The sequence below is a fragment of the Phyllopteryx taeniolatus genome, chromosome 11 (genome assembly GCF_024500385.1).
Source record: "Phyllopteryx taeniolatus isolate TA_2022b chromosome 11, UOR_Ptae_1.2, whole genome shotgun sequence".
Taxonomy (NCBI): domain Eukaryota; kingdom Metazoa; phylum Chordata; class Actinopteri; order Syngnathiformes; family Syngnathidae; genus Phyllopteryx; species Phyllopteryx taeniolatus.
Window position 1 is genome coordinate 29,379,693 of NC_084512.1, and position 14,535 is coordinate 29,394,227.

The 14,535-nt window shown below is 44.5% G+C and overlaps 1 protein-coding gene across 3 annotated transcripts; it reads right to left on the minus strand.

Annotated features, from left to right (window-relative positions):
- ncoa4 (nuclear receptor coactivator 4) lies at positions 1–14,220 on the minus strand. 3 transcript variants are annotated; one of them, XM_061789705.1, is made up of 10 exons: positions 13,080–13,277; positions 11,849–11,963; positions 8,400–8,540; positions 7,145–7,236; positions 6,626–6,734; positions 6,073–6,150; positions 5,281–6,003; positions 3,794–3,958; positions 3,613–3,708; positions 1–748 (listed from the first exon to the last, which is right to left on the minus strand). In XM_061789705.1, exons 2-10 carry the CDS (start codon positions 11,960–11,962, stop codon positions 743–745), a joined length of 1,524 nt encoding a protein of 507 aa, XP_061645689.1. In that variant the 5' UTR covers position 11,963; positions 13,080–13,277; the 3' UTR covers positions 1–742. The 3 variants fall into 3 exon arrangements, with proteins under 3 accessions (XP_061645689.1, XP_061645688.1, XP_061645687.1); XM_061789704.1 differs by lacking the exons at positions 1–748; positions 13,080–13,277 and adding exons at positions 755–3,434; positions 13,998–14,220; XM_061789703.1 differs by lacking the exon at positions 1–748 and adding an exon at positions 755–3,434 and having other exon boundaries at positions 13,080–13,279.
- Positions 14,221–14,535: the final 315 nt, after the last annotated feature.

Below are 14,535 nucleotides of genomic sequence, written 5' to 3' on the forward strand. Positions count from 1 at the left end.
TTCATTCAAACGTGTTTTCTTTATTTACCTCATTAAACAGATGAACAAATATTAGCAACACATAATTTAGGTGTACATTTCACTTTTTGGCCACATTTGGGTCAGGGGCCCCCAAATGTAATCTTGGAAGTTCCACAAATACTGCAATCATCTAAGCAAAGCTGTCAATCACATGACTGACAGTCAATTTGTGTCAATGTTTTGGTCTTTCCAAGCAGTCCAGTGTAACTTAACATATTTTGGAAGTTCTGATTCTCTAAATGTTTCGTGCAAGCTTGGGTTAACAGTGAAGACAAGTTGACACATTCAAATGCAGTGAAAGTACTTTCATTGCTAAGGACACAAAGTAGCTAGTCCATGAACACAGATGTCAACATGTTTTATTAGGGTTAGACGAGCACTGGTCACCCCCCCCCCCCCCCACACACACCCTTGCAAAAAGTCATCCAGGTAGGTAAATTAAAAGCATTTGTTGATTTTACAATAAAATATTTCTAGGAGCAAAAATTTTACTTAATTGTATCAGAAAGTCATGCAGGATGAAAAGTTTGAGCCTCAATTGGCAATGATAGCATTCAATTCAATTGCAAAAATAAATGTTTCGTAAAAATATTTCTGTTAAAATAAGTCAGCCTGTAAGAGTAAATAGTTGTTGACTGAGTGATCGATAGATGCATTCAATTAACTTCCTGTTTGCGATCAAACCATGTCACAGGATTTTAAGTGAAGATCCTCCTCTTCATCAAACCTGGAATAAAAAAAAAAATAATAATAATAAGAGCTGGTGAGCTTCGCATGATCACTAACAAGTCACAGAGCTATCTTTGCATGATTGCACGCAAGGTGCGAGGCATTATGAGGATTCCCACATAGTTTCCGGGCAGGACATGCGCTGCTCCAATATTACTGGCTACAGGACACGCGCCGCTGCACTATGATTGGCTGCTTTATCCCGGTAGACCAGGCCCTACTGCTTCCAGACGGGAAAAGAAATGTGTGACTTAAGTGTGGCGGCGTTAATATGTTTCACACTAACCATAACCTACCCTAACCCTAACCCACCTTAGCACCAACCCTAACCCTAACAAACTTCTTTGTTTTTATTTTGTACAAATGTGATACATGTTTGGGGCGCTCATCTCGTTAAATCTGCGTAGCCTGCCTCTCCCGCGACCCAGGAGCCAATCATGTTGCAGTGGGGCGTGTCCTGCCTGGAAACTATGCGGGAATCCTTATAACACACCCGGGAGACGATAGCATAGCATAGCATTTTGTTGTTGCTGCCGCACACACCTTCTTTCCCAGTCTCGTGCGCCAAATACTTCAGTCCACGTGCGCTTTAACGAACCACAGCCCCTGCTAATTACTTCGTGTTTGGTTGACACCGGAGCCCAACGACGGCGGCACTATCAACCGCCAGTTGAACTCGGTCTGTGACAGAGCTCTAACTCATTATACTCCTGTATCAAATCGAAGAAAAAATATCTCCGTGAGGAAAAGGAAAATGTCAAGGAATGCAGTGGTTCCGTACTAGTATTTGTCTGCTATTTGTCGTGTGCCTTTAATGAGCGACGTCTGGATCGGAAGTAGTTTATTTTCGGCCATTTTTTGTTGCGTGATTTGAATTAAGAAAAATAACTCTGCATTGTATATAAAAATAACAAAGAGAATGTCAAGAAAAACTGGTCTTTGTTAAGATTAATTAATGTACGCACTCTAGTATTTGTATGGCATGAGTGCCTTTAAGGGGCGTGGCCTACTGAGTAATGTCAGGAGCTCGTTGGCCAGTTAGTCTGCGTGAGCGTCTGGGCGTGAATTGTGGCCTAGAGCAGCTCGTTGCGACTATTCTCATTTTGTCCCTTTCAACAATCGGTGACTGCGGCTCTTTTTTTTTTTTCACTTCACTTGAGCGGCGGTGGCGTATCTGAAGTTCGTAATACAAAGGGAAAAAAAAAAAACCCACTCAAAATGAAAATGGAAATCTCCGCTTGAACGTTACGTGCTCTTAAGTGAAAGTCTGGCTGAACGTGGCTGATGAGCGATCTAACGGGAAGGGCCAGACGGATGAGGAGAGATGCCGTCTTACACTAAGTCGCAGTTCTCAAGCGGTAGGTTGACGATCCGAAAGGCGCTCGTGTGTGCGTGTGCGGCGCGTAAAGCGTGCGACCTAAGAAACAAAAGCTACTCACGTCATCTCCCGCGTGTTCTGGGTGATCGCAAGCAAGTCGCAATCTTTGAGAATATTATTGCATTTTATATGGATGGGTCAGGTCCATATCATTTGATCAATACCCCACTGAATTTAACTTTGAAAATCGATTACATTTTTTGAAGGAAAAACGTAATGAAAAAATGTCTTTACTGTTAGGTGTGCCAAATGAAGTTTCATGAAGATGCTAATGACAGTTTTGGATATATGGAATTTTTCTCCCATTGCTTAACCCAAATGCATCTTAAGTGTCCCGAGAGTTCCTTTTTTGGCCTTATTATGTTGTTGCAATACACCAGATCGATTTGTGAGCTAAAGTGCCAGGATGAGGGAGCCATTTTGCATTTTCACAATAAAGAAAAGAAATCAAATGCTAAATGCTGTTATTTCTGAGATATGAATGCATGTGTATGAATGAGTGAAACTGTGGGAACTATGTCTTGACTGTTACTCTGGCTGTATAAAGAATGTGATGGGTAGTTAGGATTATTTATGCACTTTTAAGGTCCTACCTGGAGGAAACAAGTTATTTCGTAACCGTTGGATGTTTTCAATCCGATCGAATGGCAATGACATATGGGGTCTCTCAAGGGTCAGTTCTTGGACCTCTTTTTTCAGCCTGAATATGCTTCCCTTGGGTCAAATTCTTCACCACTTTGATTTGCCTAGCATAGCTATGCAGATGACACACAGTTATATCTAGCGGTGTCTCCAGATGGCTACACTTCAATTGAGGTGTTGTGTCACTGTCCAAAACAAATAAGTGGAGGAACCAAATGTTCCTTTTTTCTTCATAAATTAAGAGTTTAGTTCAAAACTTTGTTTGATGATGATTTTTCCCGCAATCTTGTTGAGACTGCATCTACATTGGACTGCCATAAAATTAGCATATATATCTTTTTATTGTCGTCCAAGATGGCGGCATTGGCTGGCCAAAATTCTTTGGCTACAATGTCAAAAATAGAAAAAAACATCCACAGCAAATCAGCATATGATCACCAGCACTTACTTATGATTTATTTACTACCCGGTAATTGTTAGCAACAACTCAGGAGTGTCAACTCGCCTCGGAGTGCTTAGCTGGAAAAACGCAGAGTCCCTTAGCAGCACAACCCGACAAGAGGAGCATGCGGAGGCGCTGACCAGAGGAGGAAACGCGGCTGTTGGGGCGCTCTAGGGATCGAACCATTGCCTTTGCTGTGAAGGCCTCCAATTTGAAATGTGGCTAAAAAAATAAGACTAAGTGTGGCTGTTTCAGCATGGAAGACATTTAACAATATCAAAACCAAGGCGGCATAAAAAAAATAATTGAAAAATTAGAACATGAAAGTGTCCTGACCGTTATTGATCAAATTATATGAAAATGAGCCATAAATGGTCATCTTCCAACGGTTGCTGCTCACCTGAATTGGACGAGGCTTGTGGAGCCATTTCTCTTGGTCGCCGCCCACTTTCATGCCGAAGAAGGATTCACAGACAGAGGGCAAGGTCCCACGTTCCTGTGGCGAGTCAGCACATGCGTGGCGTCACGTCAGCACGCGCCTGGCGTCACGTCACACCGTTCGTTCGATTCGTCTTTGCTACCTGACACCTGTTCTTTAACAGCAACTTGTCGTCCTGCTGAGCTGCTGCCGCCCACTTCTCCGGAAGCATCCAAGATTCTGCATTTAAAGGCTTCTGGAAGAAGGAGGTGGAGGTGCTGGAGGAAGGTTTGGAAGGGTGAAGCCACGCCTCCAGGATGGCCTGAACCTGCGGAGACCACACCCACATTCTGTCAGCAAGAAGACCGTGTCGTCAGAGAAGCGTGCGAGTACCGGCCCTCGCTATTGATGGGGGTTAGAGACCGAGACCTGTCGCCAATACTGAACATTTGCGCGTAATTAAGCAACGGCGGCTGGATGGCCAAGGTGGTAAACTTCTCAAGACGATGCAAAAAAAGGTCCGGATCGCTATTGGCACAAGTTAACAGCTGATCAGCTACGCAACATACAGTAATGTACAGGAAGTGGCCAATTAAAGGTAAGTCCTTTGGATATATGGTTTAAAATATAAATAATATCTCCAAGTCAAAAAAGTCCTAGAATGGCTAATAGGAAAGCAGTCATTGGCCACTGTAAGGGTTGCAATCAGCCTTGCTTTCCACAACTTTAAAAAAGGTTCAATTCTATATACACTGCTTTTACCACTGTTAAGTTCTTAGCGATGGCTATATTGGAATAAAATGATCTTTGAGAATGTTTTTTTTTTTTTTTTTTTAAATCCGCAGATTTTCAGGCCCATTTTACAGCGAATAATTTCACACAGAAATGTCCACAAATCGGAGGCTTGGCTGTTGCTATCGGTCTTATCGTTACTAGACTTTACACCGATCTGATCGGCGTTATCGGTATCGGCCGATAATTAGCATTTTATGGTGATCGGCTTTCATGTCAAAAGTCATTTAACTGCGTCTTCGTCGCGCATTAATCCAAAAGCTAGTTTATTTTTGTTGTTTCGCAGTACGTCGTGGGGAACGTCATCGAAATGCTTCAACACAACAAATTTGATGGAGCACGGCGCGTTCAAGCGACGCAGCGTGGGGCGGGGGGGAAGAAAAGGGTCAAACGGACTCAAACTCTGGACAACACCTGTCCATATAGCTGGGACAGTGAGAAAGTTAAAGTAAGCATGTCATAAACAGTAAAGTAATTTCATTGCAATAAAGTAATTGAATTACAGGAAGTTAGAACCCAATATTTCTGTCTGTTGTAATGTTGATTTGACCGAAACTTATGTCAGTGGCCAATCCTTGAATGCCCCCATTAGTCATTGGTGTTGTAACTTTTGTCTAAAACGCTAAGAGAATAATTTGAGCTGGGATGGGATCCAGCACGCCCGCAACCCTTGTAAAGAAAATGGATGGACGGATGGATACAGTACACAAGTATATACAATAAATGAACAAGTCATGGAAATAGACACATTGCTCCATCTTGTGATGGGATCGGTGATCGGTTAGCGTTTTTTTTTTTTAAACTTGCTGATCGGTGATCGGCCCCAGATATCCTGATCGTGTAAACCCTAATCGTTACCTTCTGTTCTTGCTGTCTGTGTTGCAAAGTAGGTGGGAAATCCTTGGCAGCTGGCAGGACATAGTTAGCGGCCACAGGCGGGGCTTCAGCGGAAACAGGGACGCAGAGGGGTACGCCGTTCTTGTCTCGTGCGCTGCGCTGCAGCAGCCAGGCGTTCAGAGCTTCTTTGCCGCAGTTTTCGTCGCAGACGCACTCAGAGTAGCTGGAGCACGGCTCGTTGGCTCGGCACGTTTGCGGCAGCGGCGCTGCCCGCTGAAGCCACGCCTGAAGGCCGGGGACGGCAGCGGGCGCAGCGGCAGCGGGTCCGGCGGCGGCGGCAGCAGACGGCAGGGTCTTGAGGCACTTGAGCCGGCCCAGGTTCTCGATCTCCAGCGCTCGGACACCTTGGTGGCAGCAGGAGGAGCAGCCGGAGCCCACGAGCCAGTCGTCCCAGGACCGGCGCTCAGAAAACGGCTTCAAGAGCAAACGCAAACGCTCGCCGCCCGACTCGGCGGTGGTGGCGGGCGGGTCCTGCAGCCATTTGCTCAGGTCGTCGTCCCGGAGGGCATCACGCGAGTCGGACTCGTCGATCTTCTCGATGGAGGAGGAGGAGGCAGATGAGGCGCCGCAGTCGCTGCGCTTCTGATCGTCGGCCTTCTGGTCCCGGAGTAGCCACATCTCCAGGTCTCGTAGCTGGCCCCAGGCCTTGAGAAAATCCACCGATCCCGGGGCGAGACAGGAAGCCTGGACATCGGTGGGACAGTCAGTGACTGCCGCTCACCAAACAGCAGAAAACATCACAGCTTGCCCTACTTTGTCTTTGTCGGCTTCAAATCCGAGTCCAGAACGACATTCCAGCAGCCAGTCGCCCAGAACCCCGCCCTGGACTTTCTGCACACAGGAGCATAAACAAACATCTCAACGTCTCTGCTAGCGCGTCAGTAGGCGGATAGCGACATTCTGCCTCTGGAGGTACACAACGAGTGCTGGGACACACTTCTTCGAGTTCTTTCAAATGACCACCAACTCAGTTGTGAACACAGTAAAGCAGCTCATCAACTGGTGGGAGCAGACGCTACTTTTGCGCTGCTGTCTTTGCTTATCGCTCAACTCCACACAGCAACCCTTCTCCCACTTTCATTCTTGGGAGCAAAAAGAGAAGAGTGATGCCACATACGCTTCGTTGCCATGCCTTTTGCTTCTTTGGAATTTTGACTGTGTGACCACAAAGCGAACCTGGGCGGGCAGGTGGTGGGGGGCATTGAACAGGGTTTACAAACAATCAACTGATCGGGACTAGTGAAAGCCAATAACAGGCGTGAAAGCAGACTCGGTTAATCACTTGATCAATCAAGAGCGCGCGTACCTGGGCGGTGATGCTGCCGAACGAGGTGATGGCGTCCCTCAGGGAGCGCAAGTCGGCAGTAAATATCATCTCGGGCGTTTCCTCAGGCATAAGACTCAGAGACGACAACCTGGGGAGAGACAGACACACGCACACACATGAATGGTGACGCACCAGCGCCTCTGGTTGCAGGCGATCTGCTCACTTATGAGGCGCACGCATCTCCTGGTGACACATGTTGCGGATTCAACAAATAGCCTTTGACTTAGCGGCCTTCGGTGAAGGTAAACAACAGCAGCAGCTTGTTGGTTACCTACCCGCCAGCGCTACAACGACCGCCAGGGAAAGACAAACAAATACGAAGAGGAGCGCGCACGGCTCGCGCTTTATTTTGTAGAGAGACACGTTTTCACGCTTCGATTGCGTCCCTTGGGCTGACGTCGGCGTGTTTACATCGAGCTCATTCTATTTCCACGAGAAACACAAAGTCTCGTGTGAGAAGTCATCGAGTCCCGCAGCGTCAATCGATAACGTTCTTACTTGTCCATGCAGCCGGTCAGCTGGTTGATGAGGTCGCTGCTGCTGTTGGCACGCCGCAGCTGCTGAGAGATGGCGTCTAACTGCCCGTGCATCTGAAACACATCAACACGCAGGCACACACACACACACACACACACACACACACACGAGTCAAGACTACATTGGAAGTTGCCAGTCACATTCTGTGAAATCTGCAGCATCTTCCTCATGGAACAATCTTCAGCAGCAGCTGCAACTGAAGGGGTCCGGTCTCATTGAACCTTTCAAAGCCGAAACATCAGGCAGTCCATGTTTCACTGAATTTGGTTTACAAGAGTTTGGATGATGCTGAGGAAAACTGCTGATTGCTGGGTTATGAGATCGTTTTTAGCTTGTCCCGTCAAACGTGGTTTACGTGTCTGCTGCCCGTCTCGACTAAGACACTCATGTAAATTCGATTTTTAATGCCAGTCAGTTTTTTCCCGTGCGAAATAAAGTAACAATTTTGCAGAACAAAGAGCGTCATGAAACACTCACACATAGACACAGTAGTGACGGCGCACACCGAGCGAGCGGCCAAACGGGACCCAAAATTTCAATGTTATCATGAGCAGCGGACCAAACGCAATTCGTTTCGCTTCCATTCCAAATTTGGATCGCAGGCAACCGGCGTCACAACATCGCTGAAGCAATGGCCAATCAAAATGCAATTTTGTATATCACATGACCTATGGCACCAAAAATGACGTTTACAGGTACGAGGCGAGATCCTGCCGAGCAACCGTGCGCCTGTCCGTGGGGTAAACATGGACCTTGGCCAAATGGTTCCAGGTGGCGCAAATATGCTTTTATTCACATTTTTTTACTGCCGCGAGCCAGACAGTTTTGCGTCAACCCATTTTTGTGGTCGACATAGCCAATTTGGAAATTTGGGAAATCTTGTTATGTTGCTACCATGAGACCAACGGCGTTTCCCATTTCCTTTCCTTGTATTCTTACCAAAAAGCGACAGCGGTCAGGACAATTAGGCTTTTCTTTTTGGGACAATCACACAATGATGTTGTTTGTGGTTTAAAAAAGTAACTGTAAAACGCTGTTTACGGACAACAACACCAGGAGTTGCGTTTTTTCTGTGGAAGTCAGCGGGACCTTTGTCGGCCACTGACCCTCGTAGAGCTCAGTGTGCGCCGGCGGGCCTCCGAACCGATCTAAAGAAGCAAGACTGAAGCGTGGCATGTTAGTCAAGAATGACGCCTAAGGCGCAAAGGGTGCTCACCCGATGGAGTTGATGTAACTGCTGCTGTAGCGTTTCAGCCTTGACGTGTTCCAGCAGCTCGATCTGGCCCAGAAGATGCACCTCCCTACAGCGCAGCGCCTCCTGCTGGCGACTCACGCTGCTCTGCAGCTGCCAGCGTACCTGGCAGAGACACAAACACGTGCGTGTGCGCAACATGGGACAAAGGCAATGGAAGCCAATAAAAGAAAAGCACACACGCATCTGTGAAGTCGACCAACTGCTCTAAGTGCTAGAGGACTCTGCAACTTTTTGCACAATTGTCAAAAAAAAAAGTACCGGCATTACCAGATAACTAGCAAACCTTTATTGCTCAGTGACTGGGTTTTTTCTGTCTCCAAAGTGTTCTCTGTCAATTGACCGTCTGTTGTCGTACTAGAGCGGCTCCGACGACCGGAGACAAATTCCTTGTGTGTTTTTTTTGGACATACTTGGCAAATAGAGATGATTCTGATTCTGAACTTTTGACTCGTTTGGCTCGTCACGCGAGCTGCAGCAAGCCGATAGTTTTAGGATTGATTAATTGACTAACCAGAATTTTTTTTTAAATTTTGCATTAAAGTTTATTGGAAAATAATTCTATCTTCTGTCTATTAACCAATTATTGTTTATTTGCTATTGTTTAATGATGAAAAAAATAATGAACAACAACAAAGCAATATGACACGAGAGGGCGTGACGCTGTCCTCACCAACCTTTCTGAAATCGAGCGCTACATACTTCTTGGCTACTGATTCATGCGAACCTAAGGGCTACTAGTTTGAAATGCACTTCAGAGGCTTCAACTATGTCAATTTCAGCTGCAAAAAATAAATATATATTTTAGCAATACATGAAATCATATTTTCCCTAAATTGATGATTGAGTTCTTGGTTTGGTCCAAAACACCCGTCTCAAAATCAGCAAAAACGTTGACAATCGTTTCCAAAAAAAAAGTGTCTTATTTGGAAAAAACAATCGAGCTGGTCTCTCAGAGGACAACAGAAATCAGATATTATTTACTGTCGACAGGTTGAAATTTTGAGGATTTGGCCAGTTCCAAGTTAAACAAAGTCTCTAAATTATTAATTGATTATCAAAAACAAATCAATAATGGATTAGTTATCAGTTAATTGATTGTCACACCTTTAATCTCCAGTTGTGCTACTAAGTTTCTATTTATCACCGCGTAACTTCAGACTTGAAGGAATGGCTACGATAAATTCCAATTTCTTTCTTTGAATCCTTTTTTTGGGGGGGGGGGGGGGGGGGATGGAATCGGATCCCTGCTGACATGCACTGCTTGCACTAACAACATGGCTGTGAGCAGAGTGGAGATGGTTTACAGTAGTGCTGGGCGATATGGCCTAAATTTGATATCAGAATTTTTTCCCCCTTAACGTCGATATTCAATATGACTCGATATTTGTTTATAAATGTATAAAACCAGACCACACCACCTGTATTTACATTATAAAGCTGAAGGGTTATTTAACAATTATAAACATCACAGAGAAATAGATGACTTTTTTTTCCTTTTGACTTCAAATTGCATTTATGGCTATGACTGCAGAGCTGCCAACCTACAGAAATTAGATTCCATAACAATCTGTCTGACTTTCCATATTTTCCACAGTGATGGTTACATTATAGAACATAACATTTACATTATGTCAAGAACAGTACAGCGGGACAGTTATTGCAGTACATTAGATAATATGTTAAAATAATTCTGCATAACATAATCATCAGACTATTATCGTATTCGTTAATTAACTATGGCTTCAATATTGGTTATTATGTTAAACGACTTTTCTAACTCCTCTGGCAACTATTTGTCAAAAAAGGGGCGACCAACATCAATTCCTACTAAGAAATAGAGAACATAAGAAAATCTTTTTTGTTTTGAAAGAACGGAGCCTGCTGGAAGGCAATCACAGTGCCAACATTGCCAAAGGCATGGTGCCCATGTACATACAACCCCAATTGCAATGAAGTTGGGACGTTGTGTTAAACATAAATAAATACAGAATACAATGATTTGCAAATCATCTTCAACCTATATTGAATTGAATATACTACAAAGACAAGTTATTTCATGTTATTTAACTGATCAACTTAATTGTATTTGGCAAATAATCATTAACTTCGAATTTATGGACTGCTGGGACAGGTGGCAAAAAAGACTGAGAAAGTCGAGAAACGCTCATCCAACACATGTTTGGAATGAACATCCCACAGGGGAACAGGCGAATTGGGAACAGGTGGGGGCCATGATTGCTTCCCTCAATTGCTCAGTCAGTCACAAGCAAAGATGGGGCGAGGTTCTCCTCTTTGTGAACAAGTGCGTGAGAAAATAGTCCAACAGTTTAAGGACAATGTTCCTCAACGTACAATTGCAAGGAAATTAGGGATTTCATCATCTACGATCCCTATATCATCATCAAAAGGTTCAGAGAATCTGTAGAAATCACTGCATGGAAGCGGCAAGGCCGAAAACCCACATTGAATGCCCGTGACCTTCGATCCCTCAGGCGGCGCTGCATCAAAAACCGACAATGTGTAAAAGGATATCACCGCGTGGGCTCAGGAACACTTCAGCAAGAATGGGAAAGAATTCCACCTACAAAGCTTCAACAATTAGCGTCCTCAGTTCCCAAACGTTATTGAATGTTGTTGAAAGAAAAGGTGATGGAACACAGTGGTAAACATGAGCCTGTCCCAAATTTTTCGGAACGTGTTGCAGCCATCAAATTCTAAGTTCATGATTGTTTGCTAAAAACAATCAAGTTGATGAGTTTGAACATGAAATATCTTGTCTTTGTTGTGTATTCAATTCAACATAGGTTGAACATGATTTTCAAATCACAGTATTCTGTTTTGATTTATGTTGAACACAACGTCCCAACTTCATTGGAATTGGGGTTGGACGTGACACAAAAGCAGTCACGTAAACACATGGCTGGCACACAGCGGCAAATATGTTGTGAGGTTGCCTTGCCTCCCCTGTACAGGCCAACAACAGGCCGAGCGAGCGAGCCATACAGTTCCGTAGCTCGTTTTGTCACATGAAAACAAATGGTAGTAAATACGAGTCACTATAAACTGCATACATTTCTCCAAGTCTCGGCGCCCTTTGCACAATGGCGATTGCACCGGACTCTTGCTCTATTCGTCATTCAAACTGCTCTAATTGCTTGAAGACTTTACACCTTGTCAGAAAAAAATTAACAAAATAAATATTGTACCGGCATTACCAGATTACTAGCAACCTTTTATTGCTCAGTGACTGTTTTTCTCAATTCAATGTCTTTGTGTCTCAAAAGTATTCTCTGTCAATTGACTGTCTGTTGTCGTACTAGAGCGGAGACAAATTCCTTGGCAAAATAAAGATGATTCTGATTCTTTAAAGCTTGCTTGGTATCAGGTATTATGAGAATGTGACCTCTGACCTCTCTAGCGTTGTCCCTCAGCTGCTGCTCTGTCTTTAGCACAGCGTTGATGGCCTGCTCCAGCTGATCCTGAGCCAGCAGGCACTGCTTCAGCTTGCTGCCTGCTGTGGGCATCCTGGACAGGAAGCAGAAAAAACATGTGCAATTTATTCTCATTGCATGCTCACTCGAGCTCGGAGAAGGAAGGAGAGGGGGGGGGGGGGAAGTCTTCATTTTGTGCAGGAAGACGATCCTCATCGCCACAGCAATGACACCAAGCTCGCTTCTTTCAAGCAGCAAAATCACATTCGTCTCCCACTATTCCAAAACTTGAATATGAATCCATCACATAAGCTAACAAAGCTTGATACACACACACACACACATATATTAGACTTTACACCGATCAGACTTTAAGGACTAAATAACAATATTGAGTTACTAAACAGTTAATAAACAGCCATTGAGAAAAAATATTTTGCAATACAATTTTATGCAAAAGGAATTTTAATCCAATTCAATTAATCGATGGACTAATCAATAGACAACATGTCAACTTGTTTGTGTTCTACCACATGACTTGCACTAATGCAAGACATCGTGGAATAGCAGAAAAGTGGTCGCGATAAGCCATTTTCAGGGTTTGTGTCTATTTGACAACATTTTAAAGTCCAACCATTGAGCGAGCAATGGGCGTCTCTTATCAGCTGTGAACACATAGCTGATAACAACCTTGGCTCAAAACACCCTGTGATCTTTCAACTTTGTGTTTACAAGCATACTCCTGACATGCAGGATCACGTTGAATGCGTACTTTCTGCTTTTGAGACATCTCGTTAACTTAAACCTCGCCTAAATGAGTCCTTAAAGTAGGCCATTTCTATATCATTTCTTTGTCGATGAAGCCTTCTTTCATCAAGTAACACGCATCATAATAAGAAAATAGCAATAATATTGATGACAATTCTAATCGATCGGTTATTCGTATGTGGACGAGCAGTGTTCTTTTGTTAGTCGGCCGCCATGTTGGCGTGTGGAGGTTGCACGTCGTCCTCACGGCCTCCAAAACCTTCCTCTCTAGCACGAATGTACTCCGGTCAAACGGAAGACCTCCACTCGCGTCGTGTCCCGGTCGACGAGCGAAGCGAACAGGGCGTCAACGCTAAATTTGGGATTGAATTCCTATTTTATATCACATACGAGCCCCGCTCGGCGATGTTGTCGCTCGCAATTCGAGACGAGTCGAAGTCACCTTTTGCTTTGGTTTCTTCGCCTTTCCTGTGGACGCCCGACCTCAAAGTCGCCAATTTTCCAAATTGCTTGGACAAGTGTTCGTCACTGGGGAAAGTGAAGTTAGTTGCTCGCTCGCTCGCTCGCTCTTTCTTGCTTTCGTTCCTCCCCTCTCGAGCAAGTCACTCACGGTTGTGGAGGTGGGGGGAGATAGTTTTCTTCTTCGTTTTGTTGCTTGTGGCGGATGGCAGCTAAGGTTTTAGGGTGCATTATCGCCATCTACTGTGCTGGAATATACCACACAGTACTCTATGTATGTGGTTGCATATAAACTTTAGCCTTTCAGCTTTGGCTGTATTTTGTGCGATTGTGATATTGAATTTTACTCTATTTATTTGTACATGCAGTTGTCATGTTTATATGCATACAGTACTCTAAAAAATGTATTGAGATGACATACCTAAATAAATTGTGCAACAGTAGCTTGCAGAACAGAATCAGAATCATCTTTATTTGCAAAGTATGTCAAAAACACGCAAGGAATTTGTCTCCGGTAGTTGGAGCCGCTCGAGTACGACAACAGACAGTCAATTGACAGAGAACACTTTGGAGACATAAAGACATAAAAAACAGTCACTGAGAAATAAAAAGCTACTGTATCATGATAACTATAGATGTGATTTATTGTAATCAAATTTGTAGTGGAGCTGTGTGAGGCTTCAGGCTATGTCCCGTTTGCATTTTCTAGCTAATAAACCACCGCCCAAACATCAGAATAATAAAACAATTGAAAAATAAGCAGAGGGAGTATTTCAAACTCCCCTGTTGCACAGCAAAACTGTTGCAGCACAAAAGAGAGGCATACAGATCCACCATTCCGGATGGCCATGCAGCTGAACAGGACAGGTTAAAAAAAAAACAGAACTGTGGTTTATCATACCTGATTTCAATTTCTCTGGCCACACCCAGCCCTGATACTGCCACACCTGTACTCAATCAAGAAATCACCGAAATAGGATCTGCTCGACAAAGTTGACCAAAAGATCCTCAAACTCTAGACTGAGATCTAAAGAAATTCAGGAACAAAGTAATTGCGATCCACATACTATAAATAGATACTTTAAATTATATTGTCCTATCAGGGATACGGTGGAATGGTGGACGACTGGTTAGAGCATCAGCCTCACAGTTCTGAGGACCCGGTTTCAATCCCCGGCCCCGCCTGTGTGGAGTTTGCATGTTCTCCCCGTGCCTGCGTGGGTTTTCTCCAGGCACTCCGGTTTCCTCCCACATCCCAAAAACATGCATTCATTGGAGACTCTAAATTGCCCATCGGTGTGACTGTGAGTGCGACTGGTTGTTTGTTTGTATGTGCACTGCGATTCGGTTCAGGGTGTACCCCGCCTCCTGCCCGATGACAGCTGGGATAGGCTCCGGCATGCCCGCGACCCTCGTGAGGAGAAGCGGCTCAGAAAATG

Excerpts from the sequence above, each read along its gene's own strand:
- ncoa4 (XM_061789704.1), bottom strand. The coding sequence starts at position 11,962 with ATGCCCACAGCAGGCAGCAAGCTGAAGCAGTGCCTGCTGGCTCAGGAT. Across the intron at positions 7,237-8,399 it reads AGTTACATCAACTCCATCGG|ATGCACGGGCAGTTAGACGC; the intron begins GTGAGCACCCTT and ends GATGTGTTTCAG. Across the intron at positions 3,435-3,612 it reads ACAAGCCTCGTCCAATTCAG|CCACATTTCAAATTGGAGGC; the intron begins GTGAGCAGCAAC and ends TTATTTTTTTAG.